General features: G+C 43.5%; 1 protein-coding gene across 1 annotated transcript; it reads left to right on the top strand.

Moving 5' to 3' along the window:
• The first annotated feature begins 5,772 nt into the window (after positions 1 to 5,772).
• Positions 5,773 to 23,623, top strand: Srd5a3 (steroid 5 alpha-reductase 3). The gene is made up of 5 exons (XM_026386699.2): positions 5,773 to 6,064; positions 14,636 to 14,778; positions 16,584 to 16,781; positions 19,697 to 19,831; positions 20,608 to 23,623. The coding sequence occupies exons 1-5, from the start codon at positions 5,844 to 5,846 to the stop codon at positions 20,865 to 20,867; spliced, it is 957 nt and encodes a 318-aa protein (XP_026242484.2). The 5' UTR covers positions 5,773 to 5,843; the 3' UTR covers positions 20,868 to 23,623.
• Positions 23,624 to 24,044: the final 421 nt, after the last annotated feature.

The following is a 24,044-nucleotide window of genomic DNA, read 5'->3' as shown; positions in this document are numbered from 1 at the left end:
ATTGGCTCACAGTGGCCCCAGCAACATCTAGCTGATTGGCTCCTCTGCGGTGATGTTCATTGGGCTGTTTCCCTGCCCTTCAAGCTGCCAGCTGATGATTGGCTCACAGCGGCCCTAGCAACATCTAGCTGATTGGCTCCTCTGCGGTGATGTTCATTGGGCTGTTTCCCTGCCCTTCAGACTACGGAACTGCTCATTGGGGGACTTCTTTGGCTCCGCCCACGCGACCCAGCCAATCAGCCTCAAGAGCAGGAGGATTGTGGGAGGTGGTGTGGTTTGTGTGGTGAGAGGCGTGTGGAAGCCGGTGGTGGCAGTTGGGCTCTGAGGGTTTTTCCTGAGGAGCTGTTTTGTTTGGCATTTGTAGTTTTAAAAATAAAGTTTGTTTCTTTTGACAAGTGGCTCCTGAATTGTGCCCAGCCAGACTGCGGCAGGGATGGGCTTGGATTTGGGGAGGCAATTCAAGAATTTCAGGTAATTGGATTTTCAGTTAAGAGGTCAGAATCCTATCATGAGCCAGTCCTGCTTGGTGGCTCTGATAGAAGCATAGAAGGCAAGCAGTTGGATTCACACCAGGCTGAGGGTTTGCAGGGCTGCTGCAAGAGAAGGAAAGGAATGATGACTGACGTGTGTGGGATGGAAATTTCAGGAAAGTCATGAACAAACATAGACTTGGGCTGGGAAGGGGAGCAGCAAAGTCCACATCTCTAAAAATCACTCGCACCTCACCCTCTTCTACCACAGAACTATTCAGGGCCACGGCTTGACTTTCTAAATTCCCATCTGCTCTCCTGCCTCCATCTTGCCCACCCTTGCCCACCTGCCACTTCCGTTCTGCATACTACTCCAGAGTAAGCTGGAAGATTCAAATCTCTCTGGAGGATGGTTCAGTTGCTGTCCACCTGCCACTGGCTAGGCATAGAAGACACAGTCGGCTGCCCACCCAGCTCTTCTGTTCTGCAGGGGAAGCCAAGTCACATGGGAAAAGGAGCAGTGGTGTCAAAGCGGAAATGCTGGCGGCTGGTGCCAACACTCCACCTGCTGACAAAAGGTGAGCAAAGCCACTTCCTTCCCAGGGGGATCTGATGGACCACCACCAAAACAGGACTTAGTGGAGAAGGTGTTTTCCCCTTGGTTTCCTCACCTGTCAGGAACACCTCTCATCCTTCAAGATCCGAAGGAAGCCAGCCACACCAGTTAGCAATAACCCCTCTTGCCTCCACTTAGCCCTTATTCTCCTCTTTGTTGTGATTAACACTTCAAATGTCCATAGAATTAACATTTTTGGATACTGATGTGACAGGTGGTACATACGTTGCTTTCATTTAAATTATTCTTATAAGACGTGATACTAATCCTCTAATAGATAAGAAGAATGCAAACAAAGCCATCATGTTCTGAGCAAAGACCTTTAAGCACTTGACTTCCCTCAACTAGCTCAGCAGCTCTGAGATGGGTTCTAAGTTACAGGTGAGATAAGCCAACACATGGTAGTCAGCTCATTGTCAGTGATAGAGCTGTTAGTCTAACCCAAGGGCATCTGCCTCCAGAGCCCACAGCCTTTTCCTTGACATTCTGCTCAAAGAGCCCATGATCTTGGTCATTATAACCTCTCCCCATAGCTCACGTTATAAAGCCTTATACACAGTAGATGCCCAGTAAATTTGTTCACTTATTCCTCAGGTATTTATTGAGCGTCTCCTATGTTCCCAGCACTGTTTAGCTGCTGAGGATATAATAACAAACAAGATAGGCAAAAATCTTTGCCCTCATAGTGTTTATATTCTAATGGGGACAATAAAAACATAAAAAAAATACTATGTAAGAGATTGCACGAATTGGAAAGGAATTTGGAGAAAAATGAGAGTGTGGAGAGTCAGGGGAGGTTGCTGTTTAAAATGGTGAGATTGGGAACACTGCCTCTTACACTAGTGAAGAGGCAAGATATTCAATGACCTCAATAAAGAACATTCCTGGAAGAGGGAACATTTCAGACAAAAGGCACTGGGGTTTGGTGTGCTTGAGTAACCACTAGACCAGTGTCATGGATAGAACAGATAGGCCCTCCAAAATTCATTTGTTGAGACCCTAATTCCCATGTGGCTGTGTTTAGAGTAAGAGACAAGCAAGGAAAAGAGTAGCAGATAAACTCCCAGATGCAGATTGGATGGGGGTGTGATCTGGTTTGGTAGGCCATGTAACAGAGGTGTGTAGGTCATTAGAAACACTGGGCTTTTACGCCAAGTGAAATGGAAGCCCACTGGAGGATTTTGAGCAAAAGAATGATACAATTTATTTTATTAATCTGATTACTGTTTTGAGAATAAATTTAAGAGGGACGGTAGAGAAAGCAAAGACTAATTAGGAGTCTGTTGCACTAATACATATCCAGAGGAAAGTAGCCTCGACCAAGTTAGTGGCATGAAGTGATCAGATTAGGAATATAGTTTTCTAACATTTTATTGTGAAATGATAGAAAGATACATAAAATTTCATGAAGCATAGACTGTATAATAATACTATCAATGGCCCTGTAGCCACACATATTGAACCCCAAAATTCCTCATATATAATCCCTTCCCAATAAAACTCCTGTCCCTTGTGATTTGTCTCTTATCATTTCCTTGTTTTTCTTCAGTTTTTGAACTTTATGTAAATAGAAATATACAGTGTGCCCTTGGGTGTCTTGACTTGTCTCATGTAATGTCGTATTTGTGAGATTCATCCATGATTACATGTAGTTACATCAGGTTCCTTTTAAGTGTGTTTTCATTTCTGCAGTAATCACCCAGGAATGGAATTTGGGGTCATAGCATATGGTGTCTTTAACTTCACTAGATAATGCCAAAGTGTTTTCCAAAGTGGTTGCTACAATATACTACTCCAGCAGTTCAGCTGTTCCAAAACTTGAACTTTCCTTTCAGCAATTCTGAAGTAGGATTGTATTTCATCATGTAATTTCCTCTTATTAATGTGATTTGTCACCTTTTCAGATTTACTGGTTATTTGAATACCTCGCTGGGGAAATGCCCATTAGGACTTCAGCATGTTTCCTTTTGCACATCTGTCATTTTAAAAATGAATTTGTAAGATACTAATCAATCCTGGTAATATGTGTAGCAAGTACCATTTCCTACTCTTGCCTTGTGTTTATTTCACTCTGTGGCACCTTTTCATGCAGAGATTTTAATTTTAATGTTTCAGAATATATTGATATTTTCCTCTAGTTGCTTTTTATATCTTGACTAAGATAACTTTCCTTACCATGAAAATGGTCTCCTGTATTACCTTCTAGAAGATTCATTTTGCCTTTGACAGTCTGTAATCCTATTGGAACTGATTTTTATTAATGGAGTTAGAAAAAGATCTCATTTCTATCTTTATATCTATCCCTGTGGTTTACTCATTTGTCGAGGCCCCATATATTGTAAAGTTATTCTTTCTCCATTGGTAAAACATACAACCTCAAACATATATCAAGTGTTCATAGACATGGGGGTCTTTTTCTGGACTCTTCGTTACATTCCATTGTTTCTGTCTCTGCTTCTGTGTACCAGACTAATGCTGTCACTATACTAGTCTTGATACCTCACCAAGCAAATCTTCTAATGTTTTTTTCTCCATTCTATATTTAGCCCTTCCTGCTTCAATATAAAGTTTATAATCAGTTTAAGGTTTAACAAAAAGTTGGAGTTGGATTAGTATTATATTTATTTCATAAATCAGTTTGGGGAGAGTTGTCATCTTAACCACATTGAATCTGCCAGTTTATAAGCTTAGTATACCCCTCGTTTTAAATATATTTTCTTTAATATCATAATGCTTTATTATGTTCTTTGAAGACATCTTTTTTGTCTTTTATTAGATTTATCCCTAGGCACAGGATCTTTTATGCCACTGGAAATTCTATCATTAAAACATTTCTTTCCTGTTTGCTAGGAAATAAAAACAACCAATATGTGTTGATTATTTTCTTCAGCAACCTCACCAAACTCTTCTACTAGTCCAAACAGCTCATCTGTAGACCCTTACTGGAGTTCTATTATTGAAGTTTCATATTGCCTTCAAACAGTGACAGTTTTAGTTCTTTCTTTGTAGTCCTTACGACTTTTATTTATTTGTTTATTTATTTATTTATTTAGTGGAACATACAGTGCTGCTGATTAAATGAAGAAAGACTAAAATGTTGACTGATTCTTGCTGGCAATAATCTTTCTCACAAACTTTAGCCTGGTTTCCACTTTTGAAATAACTCACTTGAGCAGGTATTTAAACATTTACAAATGCTCCCAACAGGGTGGACTATGCATTCCTATTCAGCCACTCCCTCCACAGAGAGCTTCTCTGTGTATTCTGATTAAATCCAAACCCCAAAATATGGGACATTTTCCCCCAGTCTCAGATTTTTTCTATTTCCAATACACACACACACACACACACACACAAAACACACACACACACACACACACACATCCCTATCTTATTACGACTCCTTCCCCAGGTCAGATAACCATAAGAAAACCTCCTGCCCAGGAAACTTGGTCCCATTATGTACTTATAAGAGACTTCTTTGGAAAGATGCCATAGGAAGGCCAGCTGCATCTCTATGGAATTAACCCAAGAACAATAAAGAAACAACGAAGGGTGACTCCTGCAGAAAGGATCCTAGGTCACACAAAAAGGCCTCATTGTCCTAGCTGGAATGTCCATTTGCCCAACCCTTATCTTTCTTGCACAAAGAAGCAAAACTTTAAACATCCAAAGAATAATTAAAATCCTACTCACCTGCCCACCTACTTCAACCCACATCATTTAGGTTACCTCACTAGGGAAAAGGGGATGAGCAAACTACCTCTCCCTTCTTCAATCCCTTACCCACCCCAGAATGTAAGATCCAAATAGGAAGCAGCACTCCTCTTACCAACCTCTCTGTCCTCAGTGTACAAAAGAGTGCCTGCCACACAGTAGGCATACAGTAATATTTCTCTGAATTAACATTTTAAAGGCTTTTTAAGTACTCAAAAGAGGTAAATTTCCATTTTCAGAAACAGAAAAAGCTATGTTGTTTTAAAATTGATGAATCGAGAAGTAGCATGGTCACTACATGGAGGTAAATATCAGAAGCAGCGGCTGATGGAGCTAAAAACTTTTCTTCTAGGGACTGGAACTCTAGTGGGTAGGGTTCTGCTGTTTTTTAAATACAATGTTTTCCTCCCTACACTTTTTATTATGTGCCATTACTTTGATGACTTTGTACTTTATATATTTACATTATACACATTCCCAACACTCTAATACAACTATTCATTTTTTGTGCATGACCTGCATTCTTAATCCACATATACACATGTTCATATTAATAAAGTTGTTTGCAATCCTATGTATTTTATAGACGGCTTTTCTGTTTTAACTTAGCATATCATTAAAGCTGTCACAGACGATTTTCTGCGTTTCTAGTCTCCATAATTGTCATGCCAGTGCGTCTAACGATAGCTAAATACACCAAAGTGGAACACTGAGGAGTGATTCCGCTTTTCCATTGGAAACAATGCTGCGGTGAAGACTTGCAGCCACGTGGTCTCGTATCCTGCTTAATGACTCTCTGGAGTTCCATCGAGGAATCCCCAGTGTCAGAGGAGGGACCGCGAGTGCGCAGCTGCAGCCTGGAGAACCGCGGCCCCTGAACGCGCGCCGCTGGGCGGTGAGTCCGGGGAGGGGCCCAGCGAGTCCCCGCCCCGCGCCACGTCATCGACGTCCAGCCCCGCGGGGCCGGCGCGCGGCGGGAGTGGCCGCTCCTCCGGGGCGGTGGCGGTGGCGCGGGTTCGTGGACGCCGGGAGCGCGGGCCATGGCTCCCTGGGCGGGGTCCGAGGCCTCGTCGCTGAACCCGCTGCGCGCGCTGTGGCTGGCGCTGGCCGCCGCCTTCCTGCTGACCTTGCTGCTGCAGCTCGTGCCGCCCAGCCTGCTCCCGGGCTGCGCGCTCTTCCAGGACCTGATCCGCTATGGGAAAACCAAGCTGGGGGGGCCGCGGCGCCCGGCTGTGTGCCGGGCCTTTGATGTCCCCAAGAGGTAACCGCGGTTGCCCAGGCGCAGACGGCCCGGGGCGCCCTGCTCGCGGGCAGCCGGCAGGGGGCAGCAGAGGCGACCTGGGCTGCGGGCCCGGCGGGTTCCGGGCGCGGCTGGGCTCTGTTCTGTAACGCTTGGTGGCCCCGGGGGCGCAGTGCCCCAGGTGTCTCCGGACACCCAGGAGCAGAACCGCGCGCAGTGTCGCGGGCGCTGGAATGTGAACTTGTGGCCGCTCGGAGCCTTTCTTTCCCGGAAATGAAAGGACATCCGAATTTAGGCCCGGCCATGCGGCGAACTAGTCTCCTTTGTCCCAAATTCTCTTCGTTCCTCTCTCCTGCACTCAAGGGGCTCACAGCCTTTCTTGAGGTCGCCGGAATTTATGGAAATGAAGGCAGACCTGCCCGTGGCACCCCAGCCCCTCGCAGTCAGATAAGACTGAGAGATGGTCATCGCAGGGATGCCACCTCCTCAGGCCGTTCCTCGGCAGATGCCCCTGGAGAAGGTTGTTCAGGGTGACACATTTTAGGCCAGTCTCTTCCTAAGCTCCATTTGACTTTCAACAGATTTCATAATTAAGTTCCGTGAAGGATTAGATCATTAGGACTGAAATAGAATTCATTCAAAAATTATGGAGACATACAGCAGATTTTCTTTCATTCATTCATTCCTTCTTTCTTCACTTTGAATTCATTCTCTCCCTCCTCCCTCCCTCCCTCCCTCCCTCCCTCCCTCCCTCCCTCTCTCTCTCTCTCTCTCTCTCTCTCTCTCTCTCTCTCTCTCTCTCTCTCTCCCCCACGTTGAACTCTTTCTTTGGCCACTTTGAATTCAGGACATACATAGGAAGAGTCAGACACTAAACAGTAGAATAGAGTAGAAATGTTTTCTACCTTTGAGTTGAATCTTAAATTAACGTTTAGAAATGAAACGGAAAGAATTACGATATGGTTTCTGATGGTTTAAACTTATGGGTTATCCTGCCCAACACCCGCGGGTGGTGCCCCAGGTCCACAGACCACAAAAGGGCCAAGTATAGAACAGTCGGTTCCTGAAACTATCCCCCACTCTTCAGTGTGGGAGAAAGATCTAGCCAGGTGTTAACACTGAGAAAGAAGGTCATCCTGAACAACAGTAATGAGGCCCTTGGAAGAAGGAGTATGCAAGGCATTGGCCAAAGACCTTTTTTTTTTTTCAAGCAAAAAATTGACATCCTCTCTTAATCAGGTTTGATTACACAATGTCCTTTTCTAATTGGTGGCAATTTATTTTCTAAATTTTGGAAAATGTACTAGTGTCCCTGAATCAAAGAGCGCACTTAAAAATCATTACCAGCCTTTACTTATTTCTCTGGATCAGGCGCCCCAGGTGTTAGTGCTCATACCTGTCACTGAATGACAGCCAAGAGGCTTGGGGCCTTTCCCTTATTCATTCCTATAACAATTGGTACTCTTTGGGGTTCTTGTAATTTGTAATATATTGTGAAATAATTTATTCCATTTTCTTCCAGAATTCTTGAGTACAACCTTCCATGGTGTTCAAGTGCCTGTGTGTGTTGGGGGGTGGGGTGGGGATGTTGTTCCCTATATTTAAACAACTCCTATAGCACTACAGAAGGGACAACAAATCCAGGCCAGTAATAAAAGGCATTTTTATTGGCACAAGAAAAGAAAAAATAGAACACTTGCATCAAAATTGGCAATGTCTCCAAAAAAATCTATATTAATCTTTTAAATTTTGTACCCCTATTTTTATGAAAAGGGGGAATTATTAGAGTAGGTAGACTATAGCCTCTGTTATACTCATCCATATTTTCCATGTTTTATTAACAATGTGCTTATAACTTTTATAATGAGAAAAAATAGTGTATTAACATTCAGGGAGCACAGAGGAGAGATTTTACTGGTATCTTAACAGTAACCGAACTTGACTGAGGGTCAGCATTTTATATATTGACTACTACATGCATCGTATGACTTTCCCCATTAAATCCTCATTGTTGACCTGTGAGGGAAATTTGTTGTCATTTTTCACATTCACAGATATGACTCAGGCTTAGAAGGGGTTACTTGCCCCATGGTGCAGTGCTAGCAAGTAGCATGAGTGGTACTTGAACCCTGGAATTAAAATCCCAATTCTGTGTAACATGAGTCTTAGCCTGTGGTATGCCCGATGGGGAAAGTCTAGCACAGTGCAAAGCTGAGCCATGGGTGAGAGAAAAGCTGAGAATGAACTTATCCCCAGATGGTGACATTTAGTAATATCTTGGTTAATCCGAATTTGAAACTATTTGATAATCTTAGCCTGCCTGCTTATATTTAAATATTTTTCCTTGTACAACAGTGAATAGCACTCCTAAAGATGAAAACAAGCCTATAATTTCTATAGTTACAAATAGATCTAGGAGGGTTAATTGATCATGTACAAATAGACAGCTGTCAATCACATTTCCACATGTAAGGTGTACTTAGGTAATTTTGTTTGTTTTTCTTTTCCTAAGAAAACAGGAATAAAACTTTAAATCATTTTCCAGAATATTCGTTTCCATTACCCTGTCTGGTAATTTTTTTAAATGAGAGTGACGGTTGTTTTTCTTGTTCTCCTTTAGTTCCTAGAGTTTCGATTTCCCAAAAAGGCTGAATAAATAGGTGATCTGGAACATGAGTCACAGTGCTCTTGACTTCCATAGTATGTATGGAAGTACTGCTGTTTCTAATATTTCCAAATGGTTCTGACTAATATGGAAGCATTGCAATTGAACTAGGCTCTGGAGGCAGAGGGAGCTGCCCAGATTTTCTCCACTGGAGTTCAGAGGGTCTTCAACAGGTTCAGGGGGTCTGTGGATAGAATGCAGCACAAACTTGAATTGAAAGCAAGTCACAGATGTATTTTCACTAACTTCTAGCTGAAATTTAGCATATCCTTAATAAATGTCATCAACAGATCATAGTAGAATTAGCAGAATCTGCAACTTTGTAATAGTTGTTTTCATATCATATAGAAGATACCTCAAAACATTTTCTTTTTTTTTTTTTATTGGTCGTTCATAACATTACATAGTTCTTAATACATCATAGTACATGGTTTGATTCAAGTGGATTATGAACTCCCGCTTTTACCCCGTATACAAATTGCTGTATCACATCAGTTACCCTTCCATTGATTGACATATTGCCTTTCTAGTGTCTGATGTATTCTGCTGTCTGTCCTATTCTCTACTATCCCCCCTCCCCTCCCCTCCCCTCCCCTCCCCTCCCCTTTTCTCTCTCTACCCCTTCTACTGTAAATCATTTCTTCCATTTGTATTATCTTGTCTTACCCCTCCTTTCCTCTTTTATGTCATTTTGTATAACCCTGAGGATCACCTTCCATTTCCCTGCGATTTCCCTTCTCACTCCCTTTCCCTCCCACCTCTCATCCCTGTTTAATGTAAATCTTCTTCTCAAGCTCTTCGTCCCTACCCTGTCCTTGTTTACTCCCCTTATATCAAAGGAGTCATTTGGTATTTGTTTTTTAAAGATTGACTAGCTTCACTTAGCATAATCTGCTCTAATGCCATCCACCTCAAAACATTTTCATCATCAGTAGAACTGTCATTATTCACCACTAGATCTTGTTATTTGATACATAAGAAGTACACGTATCGTTACAAATTTGATTTCTGGTAGTTACATTAGGTATATGTTAGTATAATCGGTTTCCTTGGTGATCCCTCTGTCCCATAATGACATTTTGAGAAGGGCTTATAGCCTTTGCTAGACTGATAAAGGGGTCCATGGCAGAGAAGTGATAAGAATCCATGCTCAGGACTGGAAACTTCCCAGGTATTTACGTTTGTCTTGTTAGTCTGTTGCCATATCCTAGGCTCAGAACCTTGCCGGTAATAAGACCCTCTCTCCATCGGTATGTCTTGAATGAATGTCAAAAAAGAGGTTTGAGGTTTAAGATTCATTGCTTTGTTAATTAACTTGACTCCTTACTGAGAGTCACTTTGGATGAGCTACTTACCTTCTTTTCCATTCGCTTATTTAACTGGTGTTCATAGAGTACCTGTGACGTGCCCCAGAGCTATTCTAGGCTACTTGGAGCTTATAGACAGACAGAAAATATGCACGCAGATCTTGTTCAGCAAGCAGGAGGGTTGCAGATGGTGGTAAGTGCTTACCCCCAGCAGGGTTATTTGATCTTGTGCAAGATCTTGTGTGTGAGTCACAACCTGGAAAGGAGGGGAAGGCTGGGAAGAAAACTGGTCCCCAGGGCCTCCAAGGCCACAGTGGGTTTGGACTATATTCTGAGTGGGTGGAAGGCAGGTGAAGGGTTTGTGTGGAGGGAGGAAGGATTGTGTAACATGAGTTATGTTTTAAAAGGATGCCTTAGGGTGCTGTGGAGAGGACTAGATAAGAGGCTCCTGTGGTGGTCCAGGCAAAAGGTGGTGGTGCTGCTGTGGTTAGGGCAGTCACAGGGCAGCACCTGTGGGGCTCATAGGTAGTGATGGTGGTAAGGCAGCTAGCACAGGGCCAGGCACCTGGGCAGAGCCCAGTAAACACTAGTTCCCTTCCTTAGTGATCCTGTGACTCCTAACTGGGACCTGGGATCAGTTCCAGCAATCAGCAAATATATATTCAGTGAGATCATATCTCCTGGGCTCAAAACGATCCACCATAGAATCAGTAGTACCTGCAACTTTGTGATAGTTCTTCTTACATTGCATTGCAAACATTAAAGATACCTCAAAATGTTACTGTTTTCATTCCCATGAGACCACAGTAATTAGATCTTGTAGATACATGAGAAATACACATTACTATATGAAAAAATTTGCTTTTTGGTAGTTGTATTACCCATGTCAGTATAGCTGATTTCCTTTGTAATCCCTATGTACTTTATGCTTTATAATGACAGTTCCAACTACTGTGAAAATAGTTCCAGCCCACTTACAATAGAAGCTCAAGAACCTACAGAGGCCCCCCTCCACCACCGTGTGGATTTAGTCTCCTATAGTTTACCCTTACTGGCTCTATTCCTGTTTGAGGGCCTCTCTACTAGTCCTTTATCCCACCTCAGGGCCTTTGCACTGCCTGTGCCCTCTCCCTGGAAAGTTCTCCCCCACTTGGCCACCTTGTGTATGCCCTCACTTCCTGCAGTTGTAGTTAGATATTACCTCTTTAGCAAGGCACTCTTTATCCATCTCATTTAAAATTATAGTTCTGCCCTCCCCAGCATTTCTTCTTCCTCTTCCTGCTTTAGTGAATAGCAGCTATTGCCTGCCGCCATGCTGTGTAATTTGTGTGTGGGTGTGTGCAAACCATGATAGCAAGAATTGTCTCCTGTGTTCACTGCTGTGTCCCCAGACTCCAGAGCCACCCTGGTTCATAGCAATCATGCAGGTGGTCATTCATGGAAGGAGTGCCCACGCAGAGCCCTGTGTGATCATAAGGCTCACTGGAGCCCTGCTCTCCGGGGCTTGGACAGCAGTGCTCCCAGGAAGCAGAGTGCCAGAGTGGAGAGGAAAGAGCACAGAGAGACAGGAGGCCGTGGGGTTTTTACACCAGCGTTCTGAGGCTCAAGCTAGCTCTTTGAAAACAAGCAAGCACTAGGACTTGCCATAGGGGACATAGTGGGACATGTTTTCTATACAGGGAAACTAGGAAGGCACAACAAAATGTGGGAATAATAGTAATTTAAAAAAAAAAAGTATGCCTTGGCATCCGAAGCACCATGGCACAAGAGGAGCACACAGGTTGTGGCTTAGCAACTTATGCAAATCGTGCTTGAGAGATTTGCTTGACATGTGGCTTGGGCACGTGTACTGTTGGGCAGAACCGGGTTCGGGCAAGCCGAGGCTGTGTGAATGAGAAGGCAGCAATGACTTGAACTGTGGAGTCATCAGGTTTGAGTCTGGAGCCAAATGCTCCCACTTACTGTGTGACCTTGGATAAGCAAAGTGACCTCTTTGAACCTTAGTTTTCTTATCTACCACATGAAGAAAACAACATTTACTTCATAGGATTATTGTGAAGATGAGATTTAGTAATCTCAACTGTTATCCCAGGCGCTATTCTGCATCCCCTATCCACAACTAGACTTCTCTACCTGGTCAGCAGGTGACTAGGTATGAAGTGAATGAGTAATGCCCCTTTAAAAATGTCTTTTTTTTAAATTGTGTTAAAATATACATGTCATAAATTTTGTCACGTTAGCCCATTTTGAGTGTACAGTTCAGGGGCTCCAAGAACATGCTCCTTGTTATGCCACCATCCCCACTCTCCATTTCTAGAAATTTTCCATCAGCCAGAGGGATCTTTAAAACATGAATTATTACCTGGGTCCCTCCTCTGCTTAAACGGCTCCCACTACAAAAGCCAACATCCACCAAGCGCTGTGGTCTCTGCCCCTCCCATTCCACCTTCTGCTTCTCTCCCCCCTTGATCCAGACACAGCCATACACAGGTGCCCTTTTGTGTTCTTGAACACACCCAGTATACACCCACCCCCGCGCCTTTACAGTTCTTCCCCCAGAGTCCACAAGGCCTACTCACTGTAGCTGAATGTCACTTCCAGAGATGCCATCCTGAACCACTCATCCAGAGTAGCCTGCCACCTGCACCCTCTCTGTTCTCTTGCCCAACAATATGCTAAAATGCCATGGCCTTCTCGTCAGTCTCTGAGCCACGGCCATTAATTCAGGGAAGAACACCAGACGAGAGGCAATGGGGAATGAAGAAAAGACAAACGATGCACAGAAAGATGCTCTTCAGAAAAAGCTGGGGCCAAGTGGGCAGTCAAATTCTGATGGAGCTTGACTGACCCAGAGCTAGCTCAGCATGTTTATTATATAGGTTTCATCAAAAGGTTATTTGTGGGAAAGTTTCAGCAAAGCAGGCACTCTGAAGGACACAGGACTGGGGTGACTTGAGAATTCTCTATCCCTGGGAGCTCAGGGTCCCAAATTGTAACTCTGAGCCTTTGCACAGTTTCCTCAAGCCAGTGTCACCATAGCAACTGGGCCATCTCTCCCTACACTTTTGCACAGGCAGTTCCCAGAGTAAAGGCAGCCATGAGGGAGTCAGAAAGACCATGATTCAGATCACTGTTCTCCACACTAAATGTCTCCAGGTTTAGTTTTTGGCCGAGTCTCCACTGAAAGCTTAAGTTCCATTAAGGTAGGACCGGATTGTTTGCTCCCTGCTGAGTCCTCACTCCTAGAGCATTATCCAGCACAATCTAAGCGATCCATAAATGCTTTGGGGAAAATGAAGCAGCTCAAGTGGCTGGCCTAGAAGTTGCTCTTCAGAAGCCCGCCCTCCCCTTCCCACAGGACCCTGCAGAGCAAAGCCTTTTTGACCCTGCACTGCACATGCGTAGCCCACCCCGGGACTCAATTCTGGGAGGTGTGCCTTGTCTAACAATCAGGACCCAGGGGTGGCAACTGACCCTGATGATGAACTTTTGAGAAAATTGGGCTCTTGAGCCAGGAGGAGAAAGTGGCTCTCTTCAAATAGTTTCAGAGCTCTTCTGTGGAATTAGATTCGTGCTGCTCTGTGTGGCCAGAGCGAGCAGAGCCAGGGGTGGGATTGGCTGTCAGTAATGGGAAGAATGGAGTGAGTTTTCCATGGAATGATCATCTTAGATCAGCATTCGGCCCACCGGGTTTATGGGCCTGCTCTGGGGGCTGTGAGTCTCTAACAAGCATATCGTGGCTCATGTGGAGAGGAATCTGAGTTTATATCTAACTTCCCTTTGGCCCCGGGTTGCCTTTCATTGTCACAGACTAAAGAGAAATGGAGGGAGCCTATGGTAAACCAGGGAAGGTCTAGTGATCGCCAGGCTCCCAGTAGAGCCAGAAAGGTTTTGAACTGATCTCAATAGAGGAAAAATACAAGTTGAGCATTCCTAATCCAAAAATCCAAAATGCTCCAGCTGACATAATGCCCCAGATGGAAAGATTCCATACCTGACCTCACATGATGGGTCCGCTCAAAACTCAGGTGCACTAAAAAGTATTGTATAAGATTATCCCCAGTGTGTATGTATTAGACATATGGGAAACAAAAGTGAATTCTGTGTTTAGACTTGAATTCTCACCTATCTACAGATGACCATACAAATATTCCAAAATTTTAAAAATATTCAAAATCCAAAATACTGCTGGTCCTAAGCATTTTGGATAAGGGATACTCAACTTTAGGTAGGATAGCCTCAACAGAACCTTATGCCATATTGGGTGATTTTATGAGTTACAGCACAATCTAGATTGTCTTTGTAAGGCCCATGGCCCCCTTATTTGAAAGGTAGGCCAAGTTCTGTTACCCAGAAATGAAAGAAATCACTAACTGACCCTCAGTCTACTCTAACAAAGTCAACTGTGTTCTTGTGAAACTCTTTTTCTATCAGTTAACTAGTCTTATTATTTGAAAGGGAATTTTAAAAATCTGAACACCTGTGGGATTCAGATTCTGTTAAAAGAAAGCAAAACTCTACTTTGGGCTTTAGGAAGAAAGAACAACTAGAAATACTTCCTGCTTAAGGGCTTTACACAGATCTACCCCAATTGTTACCTAACTCCTTTTCCTTTTGCAGGTATTTTTCTCACTTCTACGTCATCTCCGTGCTGTGGAATGGCTTCCTGCTTTGGTTCCTTACCCAGTCTCTGTTCCTGGGAGTACCTCTTCCACAGTGGCTTCACCGTTTGCTCAGAATTCTTGGGGCAGCGCAGTTCCAAGGTAAAATCTGCCAGCCTCTTCATAACACTACATCCTGCCCCTGCCCTCCTGTCTGCAGGGAGCTATGCTGCATTTCCTGCCTCTCTTGCAGGGCCTGGGAAGTAGAGAGCCAGGGCAAGAAGGGTTTTGCATGGTTCCTTGCTAGTTGGCCAAGGGGATGTCCCAAAGTCCTCCTCCCTGAGATCATGGCAGAGCTCAGCATTAGCGCTGTGACTCCCAATGTCCCCCAAGCACAGTTGTGCACAGGACTGGCTGTTCTCCCTCTGATATGTTTAGTTCTGTTGATAAAGTCATAAAGAAGTCTTTACAGAAAGGGGAAGCTGTGAGGATCCCTCAGGTTTGCCTTGCAACATTTATCACTGATAGAGTTCCGGACAGAATCACATCTTAGAACACACAGAAACTTGCTTTTTTTTTTTTTTTAATTGCTTTTTGGTAAACGTGAAAAGGTATATGCTGTGAGGCTTTAGTTACGGGATAAAATTGTCTGCAAGTAGATGTTGGTCAGATAATCACAAACTAGCCTTTAAGTTTGCCACACTCAGCAGGAGATGAGGATATGTAGAAAAGTTTTTAAAGTTAGCAAATGAATCTATGTACTATGGTTCCTGCCTGTGGTCGTAGCTACTCAGGAGGAAACAGGCAGGAGGATTGCTTAACCTGAGGAATTGGAGACCGGCCTGGACAGCATAATGAGGTCTCTGCCCACATCTCAAATAAATACATAAATAAAATGAATTGATGATGAAAGCTGTGAAGTGGCCTCAGTTAAGGTCAGACAGAGGACGAGGGGCAAAATTCAAAACAAATTGTCCTCTTTCCTTGTCTCTGATCTTTGATCCACCAGCCAAACCACTGGGCCCCTAGAAACAATCTTTTTCTATATAACCCCTGGGACTTGTTGCAAAAGATGACAGTCAGAGGAGAAAACCCAGCCACGTCCTATTTGGGAGAGGCAGCTACTCAGCAAATCCCACTTCATTCTAAATCTTTGTCCCTGATTTGTTTGCTGTGTTACTGGCTGGTGTTTTGGTATCTGGAGGGTTGGTTTTGAGGAGTTTTATCTGGAAGTTTGTTCGAACCTATTCCTAAAGAGTTTTTAAAAAAAACACCAAGTTTAAAATTCATTTAAAAACACAAAAATAGCTGGTGCTGATACGAATCTATGCTGATAGAAGTCAGGACAGGGGTGGGTACCTTGGGTGGTGGAAGGAACAGGTAGTTCCTGGAAGGGAACACTAGGGGGTGCTGGTTGAGCTCTCTTTTTTGGTTTAGGTGCTGGTTACTATCGCCTTGTGGGTTGATTTCGTTTGTAAAAATTTAAGCTGTACCTTATAGGGGGTGTGTATGTATTACTCATTTTAAAAAAAGAAAAATTACTTCTTAATGTTATTTTAAAAATCAGCTTTTCTTCAGACTGGGAGCAGAGGAATAAGAGGCAGGCAGGAAGGTAGATCTCAGAGCTCACTATCCACTAAAAATATAACTCCTTTTTTTAAAATTTTTTGAAATGCTGGGGATCAAACCTAGGGCCTCATGCATCTTAGGCAAGCACTCTACTACGGAGCTCCATCCCCAGACCTTCTTTGTCATTAATATGGAAAGAAATGCATGATTCTTTCTATTCCTGTCTCCATCTCTGCCTCCGCAGTGCCTGTGACCCTGGAGATCCCACCAGGCAGGATAGTTCAGGGCCTTTTCCCAGCTCGCATCTGTTTTGAGACCCTGTTGAACAGTAGGGAAAAACAAAACCTTTGGTTTAGTCCCAGAAGAGAGGCCCTGAACTGTCGCCTTCTGGATTGCAGGGGGTGAGCTGGCACTGTCTGCCTTCTTAGTGCTCGTGTTCCTGTGGCTGCACAGCGTGCGGAGGCTCTTCGAGTGCTTCTACGTCAGTGTCTTCTCCAACGCCGTGATTCACCTTGTGCAGTATTGTTTTGGACTCGTCTACTATGTCCTGGTCGGCCTGACCGTGCTGAGCCAGGTGCCACTGGATGGCAGGAATGGTGAGTGAGGCCTGCGCCCACAAAGCACTCTGAGGTGTTGGGAGGTGGAGGATGGCCCCACCGCATTGCATTCCAGGAGGTTAGGCCCTGAGGGTAGGTTTCTAGAAGTGAGCCTGTCCGGAGGCCTGTAATAGAAGTTAACCTGAAGGACGCCCACAGAAGCAGTGGCAAAAAGTGTTCAGGAGGCTCAGTTTAAGGAGGATGCGATGGGCGTGGGGTTCCCTGGAGGGACTGAAGTCAGTGAAGCCATGTGGGCGTGGTCTGTGGAGGAGGGGGGACTGTGCCAAGTGCCTTGTGGGAAGCAGGAGAAAGGGCAGCACAGCAGGTAACCTCAGGAGGCCTCCTCAACCTGGGGGGCAGGGGGCAGGGGCTGTGGTGCCCGGTAAATCCTAGAAAATTCGAGAGGAGGTGTGCTCCTGGTGGACATTCCTGTTGGAAGAGGAAGCCGGAACCTTCTTGTTGCATTAGTTCTGGGGATGACTCCTCTTGTAAGAACGCTTCTCCCCCTGCGAGGCAGCCCAGCCCGAGGGAAGGGGGCAAGAGTGTCATGGTAAGTGAAGTTTGCCTTAAGGTTCTAAACTCCCTCCAGCCAGGAAGAAATGACAAAAATCTCTGTCAGAAGGAAATATGGGTTTTTGTTTTTGGTAGGAAGTGGGGCTCACCTAACATATATGAAAATTAGTATTTGTAAAAAAACAAAATGAAGCAGTCAGGTCATTTTGGGTGACTGAAATGAGCTTTTAGTGCTGAGGTCCGCCTGACTTGCAGCTTGTCCTTCAGCCCAGACACTGTGGCTCTTTCATGACCATTTTCTCTCTTAAGTCCTAGGCTCCAGGTATCCTAAAGCTGCCCTGTCCATCCTCATAAATTGAGACCGAAGTCTAGATATTTCCAGTACTTAATGAGTGAGGTCTGACTTCTGTGTCAGCTAGGACCCTGAGGTCCTCTGTTGCTGTAGCCCATCTCTGTGGCTAGGGGAATGATCCTAAAGCAGGGCTTACTGACCACCTTTCTCAATTCCTGAAGTTTTCATTGGCTCCAGCCACTCTGCCAGCAAATCCCTCTCCAGCTGATTCCTCTGAACTCAGATCAAGTCAGTTCTTCTTCCCTAGTGGTTCAGCTGCAGCGTTCACCACGCTACCAGAATGCAGCCAGTACCAGTGTACGAGCTATCATTCCTGGTGTTCCATCCAGAGAACTTTCGAGAGCTCTCTCGAAACCCGCTGGCTTCCTGTGTGTCAGCTCTGTTGGCGTTACTAGCTCTTCTGCAGTTTCCTCCCGGCTGGAGCCCAGCTTCTGCTTTCCCTCTCATGGAGTTGAGGCACCCACAAAAGTAGCTTTCTGAACATTCTTTTCTGAAGCTGTTTTCTGTTTCATCTATTTATCCTTCACCAGGTCATCTGGGGCCATTTGGGATAACATGGGAGGGTTGTTTTCACGGAGAGAGAACACATTAGGGCATTCTAGAGGCGTCAGCTAGAAACCGTATGGGCGTGGGAGTCTGCTGGGCGTAGCTCAGCCTCACTGAACCTCTCTGGGCCTCAAAGCCCCCGTCCAGAATTAGGGGCACAGACCGACTTCACAGGTCCTTGTGGAAGTGAAAAGATCTGCAAGCCAGAATGTCGCTCCAGGAAAACTAGGGTCTGGCCTGACTTTCTCTTGCTTTATCCCTTGTGCCTACTGCAGTGCCAGCTTCAAGGACACTCAATAAATAACTAATGGATGCATGAATAATAAGACACTACATAATTTATACTGTCAGTAAGAAGGCGCCTTCCACCTGCCTCCCCTTTCCTGCATTATAATTCCTGCTTACTCTTACAAATCCTCGTCTCTGCATTTAGAGCAGGGAACGCAATATAGAGATCTGAACTTCTGGGTACGTGCTTTAACTTTTAATTCTACAGTGACTGATTTGCTCTTAAACCCTGTCAGATTGAAACTGTACTTTTCATATTTTGTTTATTTTTAACTTATAAAAATATAACCTTTGTAAATGACTAAGCCTAATGGACATTTAAAGGGCTATAAAGATTTGATAGGAAACAAGGTCTTAATGGAAATTGGCACAGGGGAACCTGGGTGGATTGCCATTAGTCAGAAGCTGTCCTCAATTGACTCCCACCTGTGAGTACCATGTGGAGTAGCATGACCCATGGTTCTCTTACTTGATCAGTGTTTTAGGAGTCCCTTCTTGGCTCTAGAGCCCAGGCTTTCGTCCATAACCAGTGGACACCTTTTGTTTCTTCTGTCAAGACTCATAAGCCAGCTCTGTCCTGTTACCTATAGAGAGGCCTTCTTTTGTCCTTCCAGTGCCCAGGGGCTTGCTCTTCGTGTCCTTCGCTGGTTTGCCTTCTTCCTTCCTCCCTCCTTGGTAGCCAGAGAGAAAGAAGATGAAGTTGTGAGTGTTTCTACTCTTGAAACAATCTCTTTCACAGGTTTTTTTTTGATCCAGAAGGGGACACCTTTACATTGATTGTCTTGCAGTTTTAGCTTTCTCCCCTCTGTGAGGAGTCCACCCTCAGCCTTTACCTCCAGTGATTTTCTTTACTGGCCAGAGCCAGTCAACTCAGTATTTTGCATTCAGGATGTCTCTGGCAATGGCTCAGAGATTTCTTTAGAAAGTGTTTTCCTGACCATAAAATGCAAGCGAGAAGTCTACAAAAAGTAGACTCACCACCTAAAGGTATATCACACAAGGGGAGATAGAGCTTAGTGTGTGCCTGAAACCTTTGGAGAAGGAGCAAGAGAAAGCATCAGTATGGACTTCCTTGCCAGCGGCCATTGAAGCTGCCCACAGCTGAGCATGGCTCCCTAGTGCAGAGGAAATTAGACCAGGATAACTTGATTTCTTAATTCCCAGAGTCTCTGAAACTTTGCAGACTTGGCTAATAAGATGACTCTTTTTTCTGTAGTCTATGTAATAGGGAAAAATCTGTTGATGCAAGCACGCTGGTTTCACATCCTGGGAATGATGATGTTCTTCTGGTCATCTGCCCATCAGTATAAATGCCACGTCATTCTCGGCAATCTCAGAAAAAATAAAGCAGGTGAGATCTCTTGGAGCCACTCCGTGTGGATTTTAACCCTCAGAAGTCAGTTCTCTGTGTTCCTTTATTCTTTTCATTGCTGCCCTAGTTTGCTGATATCTATGCCAAATACCCAGTCTTGACAAGATACCTCCTAAGGGTTGATCTCCCTGCCTATAAAACAAGGCTCCCCTTGACAATCTTTCCAGCCTCATAAGTTCTGACAGTCTGTGATTTATGTTGTGCCCACATTCTGGGGACTGCAGTGCACAGAAATATCGATCCACACATGGTAGCTCATATTGCGATGCAGTGAGTATCATCCCAGCCAAAAAAAAAAAAAAACCTGACCTTCCACTTAGCTTGTATCACCATACAGTTTTCATTAGGCTACTTGAAGTACTAAAAATGGAGTAGTATTTTTTAGTATTTATCCAGTGCTTACCCTATATGAGGCCCTATTTCATGTGTTCACATGTACAAATCTCACGTGAAATGAGTACAATCTAAACCTCACTTCACACCTGAGGAAACAGAGGCACAATGAGATTAAGCACCCCTCTTAGGTTACACCACTAGTAAGCTGGAGAGCCAGGATAGGGACACATGTGATCTGACTCCAGGGTCTGAGCTCTCGGTGACCACTGTGGAAGGTTGCTGAAGGAATCTGCTTTCCTTTGTGCTTATGATTGGCAAAGTAACCTGAGAGTACCCGTGAATGATTTGGAAATTAAAGTGGTTAACACTTGATTTGGATAACATTTGAGATGCTCATGAAGTCGTCTTTTCCATTTCAGGAGTGGTCATTCACTGCAACCATCGGATCCCATTTGGAGACTGGTTTGAATATGTTTCTTCCCCTAACTACTTAGCAGAGCTGATGATCTACATTTCCATGGCTGTCACCTTTGGGTTCCACAATTTAACTTGGTGGCTAGTGGTGACATATGTCTTCTTCAGCCAGGCCCTGTCTGCTTTCCTCAGCCACAAATTCTACAAAAGCAAATTTGTCTCCTACCCAAAGCATAGGAAAGCTTTCCTACCATTTTTGTTTTGAGAGAACCTCAGTCATGAAGAAAGCAAGTTAGGTGGCAAGTTCAATGCCTAGAGACTGTGAGACCAAAGTGCACTTTCGGCAGAACTGTTTAAAATTCTTTGTTCCATAAATGCTTTACCAAGTGAACAAAGCAATACCCTGGAGCAGATAAATCTTCAGAGTGTCTTCAAAGAAGAAATACTTCTGGCAGACTTAGGGTTACCACCTCTGCTTTCTGCCAAGCTTTACAAAGCCAACCAACAAATTAAAAAGTAGACAAGATTTTTCCAAGCTGCTTCACAAGCACACTAACCAAGTCCAGACAGCTTCACACACATACACATGTACACCAAGAGGAGACAAGACCATCTGCAGCTGGAAAGCTTGTTAGGGAACAATGGACTGCACTAGATAGTGAGGGATATAGTAGGGGTTCAATAAATATTTGTAAAGTTCAATTATAGCAGATGTAACATTTGAAAATAACATTAACATATAATTTGACACCAACCGTTTCAAAGAAAGATGAGTCGTTGGGGTTAATCTATACTGTCACATATTGCACAAGAATCTCCAGTTATGAAACCATTTGAAAAGTTACGAAATTTGAAAAGTTATGAAATGAAGCCATTTCCACTCATCTTCCCTGCAAGTCAGCCTAATAGAAAGTTTTAAAACTTACTTAATTCTTCTTTGACACTCCTTTCAAGAGAGTCCTTTAAAAGCAAAAGCATTGAAAAATAAAATATTTTTATATTTATGCATAAAAAACCTTCTTTGAACTGATATGCTCTGAACCAGGTACTACTGAGGCCTCCTTCAGCAGTAGTTATTCAAATTGGATAATGTCACCTGAGTGCATTTCAACTAACAGAATGAATTTGGAGATATCTAGGAATAAAGTTTACACTTTAAATTGCTTATGCTAAAGACAATATCCATGCTTAAGTCAAAGGGAAATAAATGCATAGCATGAAAGGAAAACTAAATCTTAAACAATAATACTACAGCCTGAGCACATTCACACAGCATAGGACTTTCTAGCTCCTGGGTGAGATATTAACTTACTCCTTTTATGCAAATGTTGCATTATAGTCCACTAAGTGCACTTATTTGTGCCTTGCTAAGGGGGAAAGAATCTCATTATTAATCAGACACATCAAAAGCACAGTCTAATAGTATGTTCCCCAGCTTCATCCTGGGTAGTAAGCCTAGATTAAAACCAGTTCCTTTAAATCTCACTTTAAATACATGCATAGCAAAACACATCCTGAAATTCTTTCATTCATTCTGATGTCACATTTTCTCTCCCATCAATCAAATACCACTTACTGAGCCCATTGGTCAGTCTGTTCAAATACATGACATATTCATTCCATTTGTCAGTTGGAATTTGCTGTTCTCCAAATCAGGACCCTGGAACAAAAGCATTTCTACTTTGGAAATATAAAGCATATTTTAGGTTGGTTTTAATCTCCACACAAATAGGCTGTGTAATTTTAAATAAATTATTGAGGGAAAAGTTGTATTTTACTTTAGCATGCAATTTTATGCCTAGGATCTGACTGATGTTCTGGAGTCTTACTGTACTTGGAAGTAAAATAGTGAGCAGATGCCCACAACGTATTCTGTCGGGAACTATGAGAAAGCATTGCCGTTTCCTGTTCCTGTCCTTGCTGTCCCTTGCACACTGTCCCCTGTCTCTTACTTTCCCTTCTCTTCTGTGCCCAAACAATGCATTTCTAGTTGGAAATTAAAAAGGAAATAGTGATGTCTTCAAAGGAGTTTCAGACAAACTAGCATGGCTTTTGGTGAAAGCTTAACTGATGGTGCATGATTGAGAATTGTGAGCAGCTAGAGACGTGGCTCACTGGTAGAGCAGAAGGCCCTGGGTCATCTCCAGCACTGAAAAAAAATAAAAAGAAAGAAAGGAATGGGGGGGAAAAAATGTGCTGTGCTTCTAAGGGCAGAATTAGCACTGTTTTGTGCAAGTGAAAATAATTCTGTGCCTCTAAGGGGAGAGCCCACAAAGACTCACAAATTCTTCACAAGAATGACCCAGAAAATGCGTGGAGGTGGAGATTCTTGACTTTCCTGTGTGAATAGCCTTGACCTTTTATTCTAGGCTGCCATCAAGGTAAGGAAATGATACTGAACTACCTCAAAGCAGCAGTCTCTGGATTCACTACTGACTATTCAAAGTATGTTGAAAGTTTGTTTTTTGACGAGTCTCCAAGTTCTAGCTCATCCCACATACTAACATTTGCTTACAGTAAGCATGAATTACTTTGTCTCCATAAAGCTGTGTTCTGTATTATATTTTTAACTCAATGAGTAGTTACTGCTAGAATTCCTACCTAAAAAAAAAAAAAAGAAAGCCTTTGCAGATATTTTTGTATGAATTTAATGGATACTCAATTTAAGGAAACTGTAAATATATGCAAGACTGAAGAAATCTGGAAACTCCAGAACCACTGACAGATCATGTGTCTCAAAATGAACTGATACATTAAAGAAGATCTTAAAATAGTAAGAAGGCAAGTAGAATGTTTTTACTCCTTTAACCTATCTACAACAGTTTCTTCCATCTCTTTTATGTTACTTATCAGGGGGAAAAACATTCAGCTGGTTTTTATAAATATAATTGTGTAACCTAGGATTTTTCTGATATACAACAAATAGTGGAAGGGGCAACAGTCCATAAATAATGCATGTGACATATTCATCATTGTTCCCAAATTGCAAAGCTCTCCTAAGAGAGGCATGTATTGGTTTAGGGGAAGACAAAATTAAATTATTCAAATGTAAACTGTATTATAAAAAGTTACTCTATGCACATAATTGAAAAGGTATAACATTAGGCCTCTTCCTTCAAAAAGACTGAACACTTGAAGCACTTAGGGGACACCAGTGCATAAGGGATTTCTCAACAGAAGGACAGATTTCCTTCTCTTATGTCCAGCCCTCAGGGTAAAAGCTCATCTTGTCAGGGCTCCTTGGCCTCTCTATGGGTTAGGAAAAGCATCACTTTAGAACATCCCCAGTGTAGCAGCATGAGACTTGTGGGCACAAAAAGCAGCTGGGCTTGGGGCTGCAGCTGGATGAGCAGAGCTCAGGTTGGCTGTCAGCCCCACTTGCTCCCTCAGCCTGGTGTCCTTTGTGCAGTGTACAAACTGCACAACCTTCCATAAAGAACTT

This window comes from Urocitellus parryii, chromosome 10 (assembly GCF_045843805.1).
Source record: "Urocitellus parryii isolate mUroPar1 chromosome 10, mUroPar1.hap1, whole genome shotgun sequence".
NCBI lineage: Eukaryota > Metazoa > Chordata > Mammalia > Rodentia > Sciuridae > Urocitellus > Urocitellus parryii.
This window is presented reverse-complemented; position numbering and strand designations above follow the sequence as displayed.